Below are 13,030 nucleotides of genomic sequence, written 5' to 3' on the forward strand. Positions count from 1 at the left end.
TATCGGCCAAAAAATTTAGTCGCTACTTTGTCAGGATCAAAATCCCGCAAATTCAGCCCGGGGGCTGAGGTGCTGATAGGGCGGTTGAGTGAATCGAGGTGGTGCAAGCAAGTGGCCGGTGCCAATAAATTTGTGATGAGGCGAGTGCCAGGGCATGGCACAACGTGGTCACCGGACCTCCTGATGTCACAAAAGTACCAAAAAAGAAATCCGCCATAGACTAGAGAGGCAAATGTCGAATAAAGAAAAGCTTATTTTGGGGAAAAGTCTAAATTTTTTTTTTTTTTTCAAGCATGTCGTCGGAGCAAAAGCCTTGCATGGCGTGTGTTGCAAATGGTTGTCTTAATTTCTCTGCAGTGATTTTTCTCAGCGCGAAATAAAAGGGCATCGTGCTCCACCGTTTTTTCTCTCTTTTCTTCTTCACCCAAAGAAGGATAGACCCATTGGACTTCCATCTATGAAGACCCACCACGCATCGTTCTTTGCTCGCTTGTCCTCCCCAGACATGATCACAGCCCACTGGCGCTAAATTAGAAGAAAAAAGCAAGTGATCCAAAGTTAACCCTGCGCTCTTGCAATGTCCGACTCTGAAAGCTACAACTCCACCTCGGCCAACCAGGCCGTGCCCCAGCGCCCCGACCATGTCTTAAACGACCACAGACAACAACGGGAGAACTTGCCTCCTCCTGACGAGGAAGGCCTCGCAGCCTCGGGGCCTAGGAGAAATTTTGAGATCCCTAGAGTCCGCAGAAACACTCGTTCCCAGTCGGTCAGCGAGGCTGTTTCTGCCGAGGATGCTGCCTACTTGATGAGAAGGTCCAGCAGACATTCCCGCAGCTCCTTGGAGAGGCAGGACCAATTGAATGTGTTGGCTAGATACCGCACCAATGACACCTTTGGCTCTGACGCTAACGCCCCTCAGTTCCTGAGACGTGACCGCAGACCTTCCAAGGTTTCGATGGACAGCGATGCCGATTCCCACGCTTCTAGAACCTCTCAAGAGACAGAAGAGGACGTTTGTTTCCCTATGTTGCGGGAGCACGTTCGTGTGAACGGAATCGATTTTGATGAAATTGAGGAGTTCATCAAAGAAGAGAGAGAAAACGCTGAACAGCTCAGACAACAGGCCAATATGATTGCCCTGAACACTGGCTGGGATGCGCAGTCCTCTGGAAGATCTACGGGCAATGCACTCTCCGGTAGACCCTTGAGCAAGAATGCAGCCAAGTACACTCCCAAGCACATCTTGTCGAAGATCAGAACCAACAATGACCTGATCTCCCAAAAGGCTCCCTCCATCCAGGGAACCACTACTGACAAGGGGAGACATGGCTCGGAGTCATCCGACTCGGCTTTCTACGAGAAGAACACCCCTGACGACGATGAGTCCTACGTTGTCAAATTCGGTGGCGCCAAGATCAATGAGGACGATGATGTCGCCTTGCCAGAGCGTTTCTCTTTCTTCCACTCTGACAATGAGGAAACCGTCCACGCCCCTGACATTCCGTCCTTGGTTGAGCCGGGACAGACTGTTCAGGATTTGTTCAAGAATGGCGATGGCACTTGGTGGTTGGATGTTACCTGTCCAACTGACGCTGAAGTGAAGACTTTGGCTAAAGCTTTCGGTATCCATCCTTTGACTGCGGAAGATATTAGAATGCAAGAGACCCGTGAGAAGGTCGAATTGTTCCGCAGCTACTACTTTGTGTGTTTCCATACTTTCGAACCTGACAAGGAGTCTGAGGACTACTTGGAGCCCATTAACTTCTACATCGTTGTGTTTAAGGAGGGTGTTTTGACTTTCCACTTTGCTCCAGTTCCTCACCCAGCCAACGTTAGAAGAAGAGTTCGTCAATTGAGGGAATACGTTGACGTGAACGCTGATTGGCTTTGTTACGCCATGATCGATGACATTACCGATGGTTTTGCTCCAGTTATCATGGGTATCGAGTATGAAGCTGATGCCATTGAAGACTCGGTGTTGACTGCTCGTGAGATGAACTTCAGTTCCATGTTGCGTAAGATTGGTGAGGCTAGAAGAAAAGTCATGACATTGATGAGACTTCTTTCCAACAAGGCGGATGTTATCAAGATGTTTGCCAAGAGATGTCAGGACGAGAACCCTTACGGTGTCCGTGCCTACGAGGACTTCAGTCCACCTCCAAAGTCTGGCAGCGAATCTGCGAACCAATCTGATTTCAATCAGCAAAGAGGAAAGGTTGCACAGCCAAGAGCTGATATTGCATTGTACTTGGGTGATATCCAAGATCACGTTCTTACCATGTACCAAAACTTGGGTGCTTATGAGAAGATTTTTAGCAGATCTCACTCTAACTATTTGGCACAATTGCAGGTGGAGTCTTTCAACGCTAACTTGAGAGTCACTGAGATTTTGGGAGGTGTTACCTTGCTTGGTACGTTGATCTTGCCCATGAACTCGGTTTTCTCTGCATTTGGTATGAACGTCGAAGTGCCTGGCCAGGGAGCTGCTGGACTTGCATGGTTCTTCAGTATCATCGCCATCTCTTTCAGTGTTGTTTTTTGCTTGCTTTGTTTCGTTAGACTCTACTTGAAGTCTCGTGAGAGATCTATCATCAAGCAGGAAGACGAGAAGAGATCTATCAGATCGTTGGGTATGAAGATCAAGTCTAGGTCCAGAGATGCGGCCAAGTCCATCATTAGTTTCCCCAAAGGTTACGATTAAGTGAAGCTCACAAAACCTTCTGCCCAATGAAATTCAGTTTGTCCGCTCAAAATTTATTAGAAGTGATTTACTATCGTTTTAGGTAAGTAATTGGTTGGGAATCTTGGTTTATTTGTCGTAGTATAAGGTTTAATATAGATGCAAATTTGACGTTGTTCACTTCCTAGACTTCTTGCTCTTCTTGCGGGGTCTTTCCTCCTCCTCGGCTTCATTAGGAATCCAGATTTCACCTTCCTCCTCACCAGGCTGCCTGGCAGGTCCTTCCTTGTTCTTGAAAACATCTCTTCTCCATTGTTGTAGATGCTTCTTCTTAGCGAACTTTCTCTTGTCTTTCAAAGCGAGCTCCTTCGGCCTGTAAGGCGCAAACTTCTTGATACTGACAAACTGGTTCAAGGCCAGGTCGTCTGCTAAAAGGATCTCTCTCGTCGAGAGACCAAATGCCTCAGGAGACACCTCTCTATATCTGAACTTGTTAGCATCGTTTTCCTTGGAACGTCCTCTTTCTTCCTCAACTTCATCCCTGATTCTAAGCTTGTTGGCTTCGACGATCTTTTCGGCCTCCTCTCTGATATTATGCTTCAGCTTCTTGGCTTCCTTCTTCTCCTTCAATTTCTCCTTCTTCAGCTTTTTGCTAGGCTTCTCCAGTTCAGCTTCCTCGCCTTCGGCCTCACCCTCTTCTTCATTAGCTTCAGCAGATTTGGAGGCATGGAACTCAGCCATGATCTCGTCGTCCTCATCCCATTCAGGCTTAGCAATCTCAGCGTCATAGTACTGGGCATCAAAGACCTGGGCCATTTTGTCATCCCAGTCAGCATCGTCAAAGTCATCGTTTAATAACGAGTCACCAAAGACCTTCTCGATGACGTCGTTGCTGATGTCCTCACCAACAGCCTCCTTGATCTTATTAAGTCTGTCGACAACCTTGTTTAACTTCTCTGTCTTCTTCTTCTGCAAGGCCTTCTCAACGTCAGCGTTTTGCTTCTCCTTCTCAGCATGCTTTCTCTCTCTTTCCTTCTTTCTTGCATTCGTCTTCGCTCTTCTCACAGTGGCCTGGTTACGAGCATACGAGACAATTTCAGCCGAGTTTGGATCTTCATAACGGAAATTGTAAGCTCTCTCCAACTCGTCAACAGCATCGTCAAAGTCCTGTTCGTCCTCGTTGTCGATTCTGTCCAAGTCAATAACCTTGTCATTCTCAGTGGGCACCCATGCCTTTCTATCGAGGAAAGCACTCAAGAACTCCTGAGCACTCTTGCTAGGGTCAGGTAGCAGGGAAACGATGTCTTTAACAGCATTCAGCTTCTCTTTCTTCTTCATGAAACCATCGTCCTCGTCATCATTCTCCTCTTCTCCATCGAATGCATTCTTGATATCGTCGAGAAGCTGGTTTCTCTCTTCCCTTTCAGTGATAACAAAAGGCTTCTCACCGTCGACCGTTCCATACTCATTATCTTCGTCATCGTTCTTGTAGTCGCCCAGCAACAAAGTCTGACGGTGGTAGTCCTTCAAGTACAAGGGCTTATCTTTGGACTTCTTCGAGACGGCATTATCGTTCTCGTCGAAGAATTTGGCCTCTGGATCCAAAAGCTTCTTTGGATCACTTTTCAATGCGCTAAGAACGTTCTGAATAGAGCTCTCGACGTTCTCAGTCAACAATTCTCCATATTCGTCTTCTTCTTCAGATGAAGAGGAGTTATTATCTTCACTTTCAACTTCAGGCTCTGCGGCTTTTGACTCCTTCTCGACAATCTCCTTCTGTTCTGGAGCTTGCTTTTTCTCAGCTTGAAGTGCTTCAGCCTCCCTGGCTTTTTTAGCAGCGGACTTCTTTCTAGCCATGGTTGGTATGAGATGCGATGAGGCCTCATCTCTCTATATGTCGCATTAATGTATGCACTCGAGCATCACCATCTCTACTACACCAAAATACAACAAGCTTCTAGAACCTATTTAAATTAAAGTTTGACTTGGGAGAGCTTGACCGTGATGTTCTGCTCCACGGCACCTCTGGTCTCGTACCACCATTCGTAAGCGATCTCGCACCTGTTGAGGTCAAGGTTCTCGCTGATCACCTTCCAGAGCCTCTCAGTCAAGAACGGCCTTTCTTCCTTTCCACTGGCCTTGATTAGCGCCCAAATCCGATCGAGCCATGGTACAAAAAGGCTGATTGGGAGGTATGGAATAATGTTGAGGAATGCCAAAATGATGGCCTCTCGCGAAGTTTCAGGCTCCAGTCTGTTCTCGAAGTATTCCTGACCAGAAGATCCTTGGGCCATCAAGCCAAGCTTGAGATTTGGGAGATCCTTTGGCTTCTTTCTCTTATTTCTCTTCACAAGGTCCTCTTTATCGCGGTCTTCCTTGCCAATTTGAGATAGGGTCGAAGAGGCATCAATCTCTGTTACTGGTTGAGCCGACGAGAACGTCTGGTTATTGGGTCTTCTGACAGGAAGTCCTGGACGAGTCAGCGAACATTTGTGATAGACAAACTCCAAAAATTCGTCAGCAGAGTTCTTATATTGAGCATCACGGGCATATCTGACGGGATTAGACAAGATTTTCTTTCCCAAAGTCTCGACTGCAACACTCAATTGGTTGGCGGAGAGCACACGTGGGAATTGGTTCACCAAAAGCTCAAAGTATTGCAACACTTTGCCGAGATTTTTATCAGTATTCTCCATCGTCGAAAAGTACACCAAGAGTACTGAGTGAACAGCCTCAATGAAACCATGATCCTCAATGTTTGGCTGTCCAACAATTGAAAATGCCACTTCGAAAATGAAATTCACAAACTCAGGATTCTTCTTACTCAGTTGTTGGAGATAGTTCTCCCAAAGACCACAGACATAGAGAGCTTTGCATCTAGCAACGTAGTCAGCGTTGAGGGCATCAGGATGCAAATTAATTTCCTGATAGTTGCCAATCAAGTGTTTCGTGATATTCTCGAGTTCAAAAGGCCGGCTGTTGTGAAGGAGAATCTCAATCGATAAATAGTAAACAAAATTGTAGCCATCAAAGCCACCTTGACCAACAGACATTAAGATAAAGTTGGTGTAGTAAAGGGATTGAGTGACCTGCAAGCAGATTTGGTGGTACTCACGTTCAATGTCACCCAAGATCTTTGATGATTTGAATAGCTGAGCGAAGAATCCGACATTATGATTCTTTGCCGCCAAAAACCTTGTCAATATACCTTGGAAAATGATCACCTCTGCGAACAAAAGACCCTTCATCAAAAACCAGAAAGCTTGATAGAAGCTTTCATTCGCTGTGATACTAGGGTCGTGGTTGAGCTTTCGGTTGCGCTGAATAAAGTGATTCAAGTCACGGTAGAAGATCTTGATTTTCTCAGAAACCGTCAAGATAAGTTCGAAAGCGGGCTGTGTGTGTGGGAGTTCAGCAAGTAGAGACTCCAAAATAAAAGAAAGTCTGTTGAGATGTTTGACAACAGGCTTTTGGCTGACGGAAGAAGCAATAACTTGCTCAGAGCCAGGATCCTTCGGGTCAATTTCACCAAACTTGGTGTAGATGTAGGCGGAGTGAGTTCCTCTAGCAAAAATAAGGTCAACCAAACCATTTATAAGTAGTCCTGGTTCAATGCGTCCCACGTAGTCCTCAAGTCTCTCGTGTCTATGGTATTTCAATGCAAGGCTTAGGAGGGATAAATTGACGATATCAAGGGAGTTGACTGGCGAGATTGAGTAGGCAAAAGCACGCTTGAACAAGGCGTCCATGTCGTTGTCCCACTCGTTAAAGAACCACTTATATTGGAGCATGTTGACCGATGTGTATAAGTGATCTCTCACCTCGTTCGACAAGAGTATACCCGAGATTATGGGCAACACCTTCCACGAGTTCAGAGGCGGGTTGAACGCCACAAAACTCTGAAGCTCCTTTCCAATAACCTCGTAGAATGTCTTGATCGGAAGCGTAGGCTGGGAGATCTTGAGCTTCTTGTCTGTGATCAATTTGAAAACCTCAATGATTAAGTAGTTCTCCTCGAACAGAGGCGGCTGAGCCGAGAAACAGACTTGGTTATTCAAAAAACTAGAAAACACGAGTCTCAAGTTATGTTCATGCTTCACAAATGGCAAGTAATGGTACATATACCCCAACACCTTTTGCACCGAGGTATCTGGGGTAGGATGTCTGAGGGTGTGGATCAAATAATCCAAGTCCAGAGGACCTTTTCCAACGGAGTCATATGTCTGCAGAACAAGTCCCGAGTCCACGTATTGCTTGTAGCTTGTTTTTGGTGGCATTAACGGAGGAGTAGTGAGTTGAAAGATCTGGGGCCGAGGTTTATGTGGTGCACAGAGGAAAGGCGGGGGTACAAGCTGGAGGCGAGATTTTAGGGCGGATTTCGGAAAAGTCTCCGTGATTTCAATGATATAAGATAAATGAGAGAATCGAACAATTTTCAAGTCTTGAATGGGTGATTTTCATTATCCGCTTGTAAATCTTGAGTTCTTGTTTAAACGAATACGGCTCGTGAAAGACTTTTTCGCAACCAGTGCACACGGTATGTCCGTAGATAGCGCTTGTCAGAGAACAGGATACCAAGACCACTGATAAAGCGATTTTACGATTTCAAAAAACGGTACTTTTTCAACTTCAAGATCTGTCGCCTAAAGTCACGTTTTTAGATGGTAACTCCACTTGATTGGAAAACTAGCCCTTGTTATAGGCGGGGTCTGGACATATATAGTGTTGGCGTCATTTCATAGCGGGAGAATTAGAACCATACTTTGATTTTTACTACAGAAATGCAAGAGATTCGCCAGATATGATCAGCATGTACATGCTTCCTCGATATCTCGGAGAACGAGTTTAGTGCGCTTGATTTCACCTTTTCACCCTCACAAAATGTCCTAGATGGAAAGCAATGACTTCTTCAAAACTCTAACCTAAACCCATTCGATTTGTCAATATTCTTCCACAAAGTCAAATTGACATCATGTGTGCTATCGATGATACCAAATGTCGCAGCCAAATCTATCCAATGGCCCGCGACTTTTTCGACCTGCCTGAAGAAATCACATCATAAAATTTCTATGTACTGAGCCAACCACATAGATTTGTACATAGACGCGAGCTCTTTTAATTTCCTAAATGAAAAGAGAATTTCCTTTGGTACGCTCGTTCCATAACTTGGTTTGGAACTTGCGTCACTATCGACATCCGGCTCGAAGGCCCACCTTCAGAGCTACCAGACACCCATTTTGCACGAATATCCAACTCCAAAATGCCCTGTGCACTTTTTGGCTAAAAGAGACTTCGAAGGATTTTGGTTCAAGGCTCGTGAGTGCTTTGGCAGAACCAGGTGCTTCTTGCAAGTCACACCAGACTAAGCAGATCTCCACGAGACTAACGAAGCTACATCCAGCTGCGCTATACACCCCGTACGGTGTCCTGAAAAGGCACGAGGTGGAACAGCAAGAAAACGAGAAGGAAAGTATGAAGCTCAAGATGATCAGCTTGTTCCAGAAAGGCATGTTCAAGGAGATGAATGTGCTAATACAAGAGTACAGAAAGAAGGGCCTGACACTTCCGGCAGACGTTTTAGATGATATGGTGGAGAACATCAGAAAAGATGCATACGGTATAGGTGAAGACCAGGACCCCATATACAAGGCGGATATCGAGACCCCTTGGTATATTGGAAAGAACAACCTCAAAGCGGCTGCACAGTTCGGTGAAGTATATCCTCAGATTCCTAAGTTTTATGAGGCATTCCAATCTATCAAGAATAAGAATCCGCACAATTGTTCGCTGAAGAGCCTCGAAAATGGCATCTGGCTATGTTACCACATGGATGACGCAGACACACTTCAGCTGCTTCTTTATGCTTATTTGCAAAAGCCAGCTTACAACAGTATGACGCTCAGTTATGCTGTAAACTCGTTCGTGGTGAGCTATGATGTCCAATTTGCAAAGTCCCTCTTCCAGAGCATCCTTCAAATGGGCAAGCCCCTCGAAAGCCATCTTCTCTCCACGACAATGGCCAATCTCATCAAGGTGGGAGCGGTGTTTGAGAACATCGATCAACTCTTCCAATTATGGCTCAAGTCTTCGAACTGCTCCCCACCTGATGTCACAACCACTGCCCTAGTGCTCAAGCACTATCTCAAGTTCGGTCTGGATGAAGAGGTCAATGGCTTATCAAAGGTTATCAGTAAGCTAGGCTACAACAACCATTATCTCATATCAATGGTGAAGACTCACTCGGAAATCCAGAGCAGAAACACCGACCAGAAGAAGCAGTTGAATCAAGAAGACATAAGTCAGATTCTTCTGATTAGAAATTCCATTGCATACAACAGATCGGCGTTGTCTATCTACTACGAGTCAACCGTTGCATTCCTTGCAAGACACGCCCACACCAGCATGATTCACTTCATTGTCGAAGAGATGAAGAAGGATGGAATCGAGCCATCCAAATTTGCATACGATGTAATCATTCAACATTACATCTCAGAGAGAAAGTTCATGCCCCTTTTCTCACTAATGAGCAACTCTCTCGCCAACTCTACAGAATTCAGGCCTCACTACGTCAAGTACCTATTCGATGCATTCGTCAGAGCATACCCATATCTGGGCGCAGATATGTACCATGGCTTGCATGCTTGGCTACAGAAGCCAGAGAATACCCTTGATCTTGGTACCAAAAAACGCATTTTGATGGCATGTCGTATCGCCAAGGTGGAGTCCAATATTACTCCATATGCGCTTCAAAGAGATGACTTGAAAAATGACAGAAAATACGACTCACCGGAATGGAGTTCCATCAAGCACACTTTGTTGAACAAACTTAAAGCGAAGGACAAGCAACAAGTCACCTTCAGAGTGAACAAAGGCTTCAGAGATGTTCTTCGCAAGGGCGTCAAGCCTGACTTCCATTTACTCGAAAACACCTTGAGAAAGCTGAAGCACCACTACAGAATTGGCATCTTGGACAGCTTGAATCAAATGCGTATGACTTCGTGCAAGCCCAGGCTCCAAATTCTTCACGAAACCTTGAGCAATCCTACGCGTGAACAGCTCAAACAGTTTGTCAAGCGCATTGAACCAGAATTAAACACCAGTGATAAAATTTTCCTCGCGAGACGTTTGATGAACAAGGGTGCTTTTGAAGAGGCCGGAAGGCTTCTTGACTCAGTCAACCACGATGAGCTTGGAGACCAACGTGAGATGATTCTTCTCAATTTGAGACTCCGTAATGAAATTGGCCGCAACAACTTCAAACAGTGTGATCAAATTATTCTGGAATTCCCATTGGACGAAATCACACTCAGCCCTTACATTCTCCAACAGTGTTGCTACATCGAGAAATCACTTATGAATAAGATAAAGGCTCTGGAAGCCAATGTCACCTCCAAACTTCATGAGATGAAGGATACAATGCAGCAAACGTTGAAGAATTTGAACGGTCTCATTGGCGACATCGAAGTCAGACTTAGCCTGGACAAAAGGGACCTTCGTGAGAAAGTGGTAGAAATGTTCCTGATGTTGGACGAATGGATCAAGAAAACAAACAGAGACGATCATTAACGAAATAGACAAGGCACTGCCTTTAATTAGCATTATATACATTAGACGCATCATCAAGTTATCCACGTCGTATCGAACGAATAGATCTCGAATCAGAGCCGGAGTCTCTGCTAGAAGCACCATCGCCGGGCTTCAGATATTTAGCGTATTTGTCCCTGATTGACTGAGGAGTTCTGCTAGCAGTTGTGGATGCGATGCTGCCATAAGCTGGTGCTGGGGCACCCGATGAAGGAGCGAATCTTTTGGCTGGACCACCAAGACGGTCCGATGGAGGCCTTTTGTTGAATTTGCCGTAGCTCAGGGACAGCGATTGTTGATAAGGATTGGACGAAAGATTTGTTCTTCTTCCAGAGGCGGCTGCTGAGGCATCTCTCGACAGCAGGGCAGTCAACAGTGTGTAATGACGTCCACCTAATCCACCACCAAGACGCCGAGGACGCCAGTTTCTGACAGTCCGGCCACGTTCCATGTCAACCAAAATTTTTCGAGGTTTGACCTCGGATGGCTGTTTTTCAAGGGGTAGTCCAGTGGGAGCTAATTCTTTAATACAGTTTTTAGCGTCCTGCTCACGTTCGAACACTATAAAGCCGTAGCCTCGTGAAAGACCAGTATTTGTATCTCTTATCACACGAATTGACTCAATGCCGCCAAACTTGTTGAATAACTTGGATATGTCGAGCTCTGTTAAGGAATATAGAAGGCGTGCAATGAAGACCGTTCTATATGGGTCTTTGATGAACTCATTCTGCTCGAACAGCTCCGTATCTTCCCAGGCTTCCAGCTGTCTTCTTTGTGATTCGTCATGAAGTTGCTTCTTGGAAATCTTCTGCTCTTCTTCCTTTGCTTGCGGTGGGTGGTCAGCCTTGTACTTCTCGATCTCTTCTCTCCACAGTGAGATCGGCGTGATGGGTGTAGTTCTGCGTTTTTCTGGCGGATGATCTATAGGCTTCTTCCACGGAAACGGTAGTCTAGGAGCGAATAGCTTTTGGATCTTGCGGGGATACCTCTCGCTGTCTGCTTGCAACAGCATGGTGATGAACTCAGCTTGATGTTAGATGTGCGAAGTAGGCAGGACAGATGGCTGGGTTGGATGAAAGCTTTTCACAGAATCGAGGTGAAAGGTGGATTAGAAGAAAGTGGTAATTAGGTGAGGGGAGGCAAAGTTTTGAAGACTTCAAACCTTTCTTTTTTTAGGGAAGAGTTGACTGACGAGGGTATCATCGTGTTGGCTGCGAAACAGTCCTCTTAGCACTCACTTGTCAATCACATCAAGAATTGGACTAGGTTTATGTCATCAATCTGGGAGTTTATGTTGTCAAATTGCCAATACCAAAGCTGACGGAACAACACACACAATCGAAAATTGGACACCAGTGAAAAGTGTGATAAGTCCGATAAGTCCATGCGAGAGATTTTCACACAAGCCACCCAGCTTCCACAATATCCAACCACCAAGAACTTTAAACTCATGTAGACCTTCAGACTTCGATTCAATCAAATCAAATATTCAGGTCACCCCCTTCGGCTCCACAATCCACCCTCCTATTGTTCTTGCCTCTCTATGGCTCCCGACCTCAACCCTGCACACTTTTAGAACAAGTAGCTACACCCTCCACAGATCCAACCCGCCATGTCTTCGGCCCAGGAGCAGACCCAGGAACCCGAGCTCAACGAATTCCAGAAATACAACGCTGCAGTCGATGTTCTTACACTTCCTATGTTCAGCAGAGGCCAGCTCTCGCAGTACAACGGAGTAGACAAGCCAGAGCTCTACGTGGCGATTCGGGGCATGATCTACGACGTAACACACAACCAAAAAAGCTACGGCCCGGGCAAAGCGTACAATCGCTTGGTTGGCCGAGACGCCAGTCGCCAATTGGGCACCAACAAGCTCCAGCTTGGTCCAAACGAGATATTGAAGGATGAGCCCGAGAATACGTGGTACACGGGGGATTTGACCGAGAAGCAGAATGGCGTAGTGGACAAGTGGGGCGAATTCTTCAAGAAGAGGTATAAGATTGTGGGGATTGTTGTTGACCAGGATCTGAGGTGAGTTGGTTTAGTTGCTGGACCACCGCGGCTAAAGTAAGGATTGTGCCTCGACCAGCCAGCATCGGCCCCAGTCGGCCAGATATCAGCAATCTACTGATTGCAAGCAGGCAAGACTTCAAGTAATTTGCCAGGGGAAAGGTAGCAATTGCTTTTGTGGTGCTTCCTTATCGTTTACATCCACTCTGGCAAGACCAGGGCCTGAGCAGAGTCAAGGTCGGATCGGAGGCGCGAGTGGGTCCGAGGAAAGCAAGCGCAGGCCAATTTGGCCCCTAGGCGAGCGAAACAAACGAGCCTCAGCAAATGCGAAGGAATCGTACCAGCCCTGTTTCTCGCGCCAGAGAAGCTCGGCCAGGGAAAACCCGCACGGTCCGGCAGCCCTGTCCACCGCCGCGTGTTCCTGGTTCCTGGGGGGTGCGGGCGAATTTTTCCCTTTCCAATGCTGCATTGGTTTTTCGCAGCCAGGAATGTGGCCTTGTGGACGTTCGAGGCGCCCCGTTGACAGTGCAAACTGGGCCGGCTGGGCCCAAACAAAGGCTTCCACGGGCCACCGCCGCTGGGCTTCGCGCTGTCACCACACAATGGCGATTCCAGGCCCCTTCTTGGCGACACAGCTTGACATGAGGTGAAGACAAAAAAAAAAATTGTCAAACGGAAAAAACAAACGAAACTGTATAAGTAATTGGTAGAGCTTTGGGAACTTTTGGCTGCCGTGTCGGCCACCGGGAACAC

General features: G+C 46.4%; 6 protein-coding genes across 6 annotated transcripts; 3 read left to right on the forward strand and 3 right to left on the reverse strand.

The window, feature by feature from the left end:
- Positions 1-577: 577 nt before the first annotated feature.
- On the forward strand, positions 578-2,704 carry ALR1 (Mg(2+) transporter; the record flags this gene model as incomplete). The annotated part of the gene is made up of 1 exon (XM_024857833.1): positions 578-2,704. One exon carries the CDS (start codon positions 578-580, stop codon positions 2,702-2,704), a length of 2,127 nt encoding a protein of 708 aa, XP_024713759.1.
- A 156-nt stretch (positions 2,705-2,860) lies between these two features.
- C7M61_002461 (uncharacterized protein) lies at positions 2,861-4,540 on the reverse strand (the record flags this gene model as incomplete). The annotated part of the gene is made up of 1 exon (XM_024857834.1): positions 2,861-4,540. The coding sequence occupies one exon, from the start codon at positions 4,538-4,540 to the stop codon at positions 2,861-2,863; it is 1,680 nt and encodes a 559-aa protein (XP_024713760.1).
- A 116-nt stretch (positions 4,541-4,656) lies between these two features.
- On the reverse strand, positions 4,657-6,960 carry PEX8 (Pex8p; the record flags this gene model as incomplete). The annotated part of the gene is made up of 1 exon (XM_024857835.1): positions 4,657-6,960. The coding sequence occupies one exon, from the start codon at positions 6,958-6,960 to the stop codon at positions 4,657-4,659; it is 2,304 nt and encodes a 767-aa protein (XP_024713761.1).
- Positions 6,961-7,810: 850 nt separating this feature from the next.
- C7M61_002463 (uncharacterized protein) lies at positions 7,811-10,249 on the forward strand (the record flags this gene model as incomplete). Its single annotated transcript, XM_024857836.1, has 1 exon — positions 7,811-10,249. One exon carries the CDS (start codon positions 7,811-7,813, stop codon positions 10,247-10,249), a length of 2,439 nt encoding a protein of 812 aa, XP_024713762.1.
- Positions 10,250-10,307: 58 nt separating this feature from the next.
- Positions 10,308-11,279, reverse strand: C7M61_002464 (U1 snRNP complex subunit; the record flags this gene model as incomplete). The annotated part of the gene is made up of 1 exon (XM_024857837.1): positions 10,308-11,279. The coding sequence occupies one exon, from the start codon at positions 11,277-11,279 to the stop codon at positions 10,308-10,310; it is 972 nt and encodes a 323-aa protein (XP_024713763.1).
- A 600-nt stretch (positions 11,280-11,879) lies between these two features.
- On the forward strand, positions 11,880-12,302 carry C7M61_002465 (uncharacterized protein; the record flags this gene model as incomplete). Its single annotated transcript, XM_024857838.1, has 1 exon — positions 11,880-12,302. The coding sequence occupies one exon, from the start codon at positions 11,880-11,882 to the stop codon at positions 12,300-12,302; it is 423 nt and encodes a 140-aa protein (XP_024713764.1).
- Between the last annotated feature and the right edge of the window lie 728 nt (positions 12,303-13,030).

This window comes from Candidozyma pseudohaemuli (genome assembly GCF_003013735.1).
Source record: "Candidozyma pseudohaemuli strain B12108 chromosome Unknown scaffold00005, whole genome shotgun sequence".
Taxonomy (NCBI): Eukaryota; Fungi; Ascomycota; class Pichiomycetes; order Serinales; family Metschnikowiaceae; genus Candidozyma; species Candidozyma pseudohaemuli.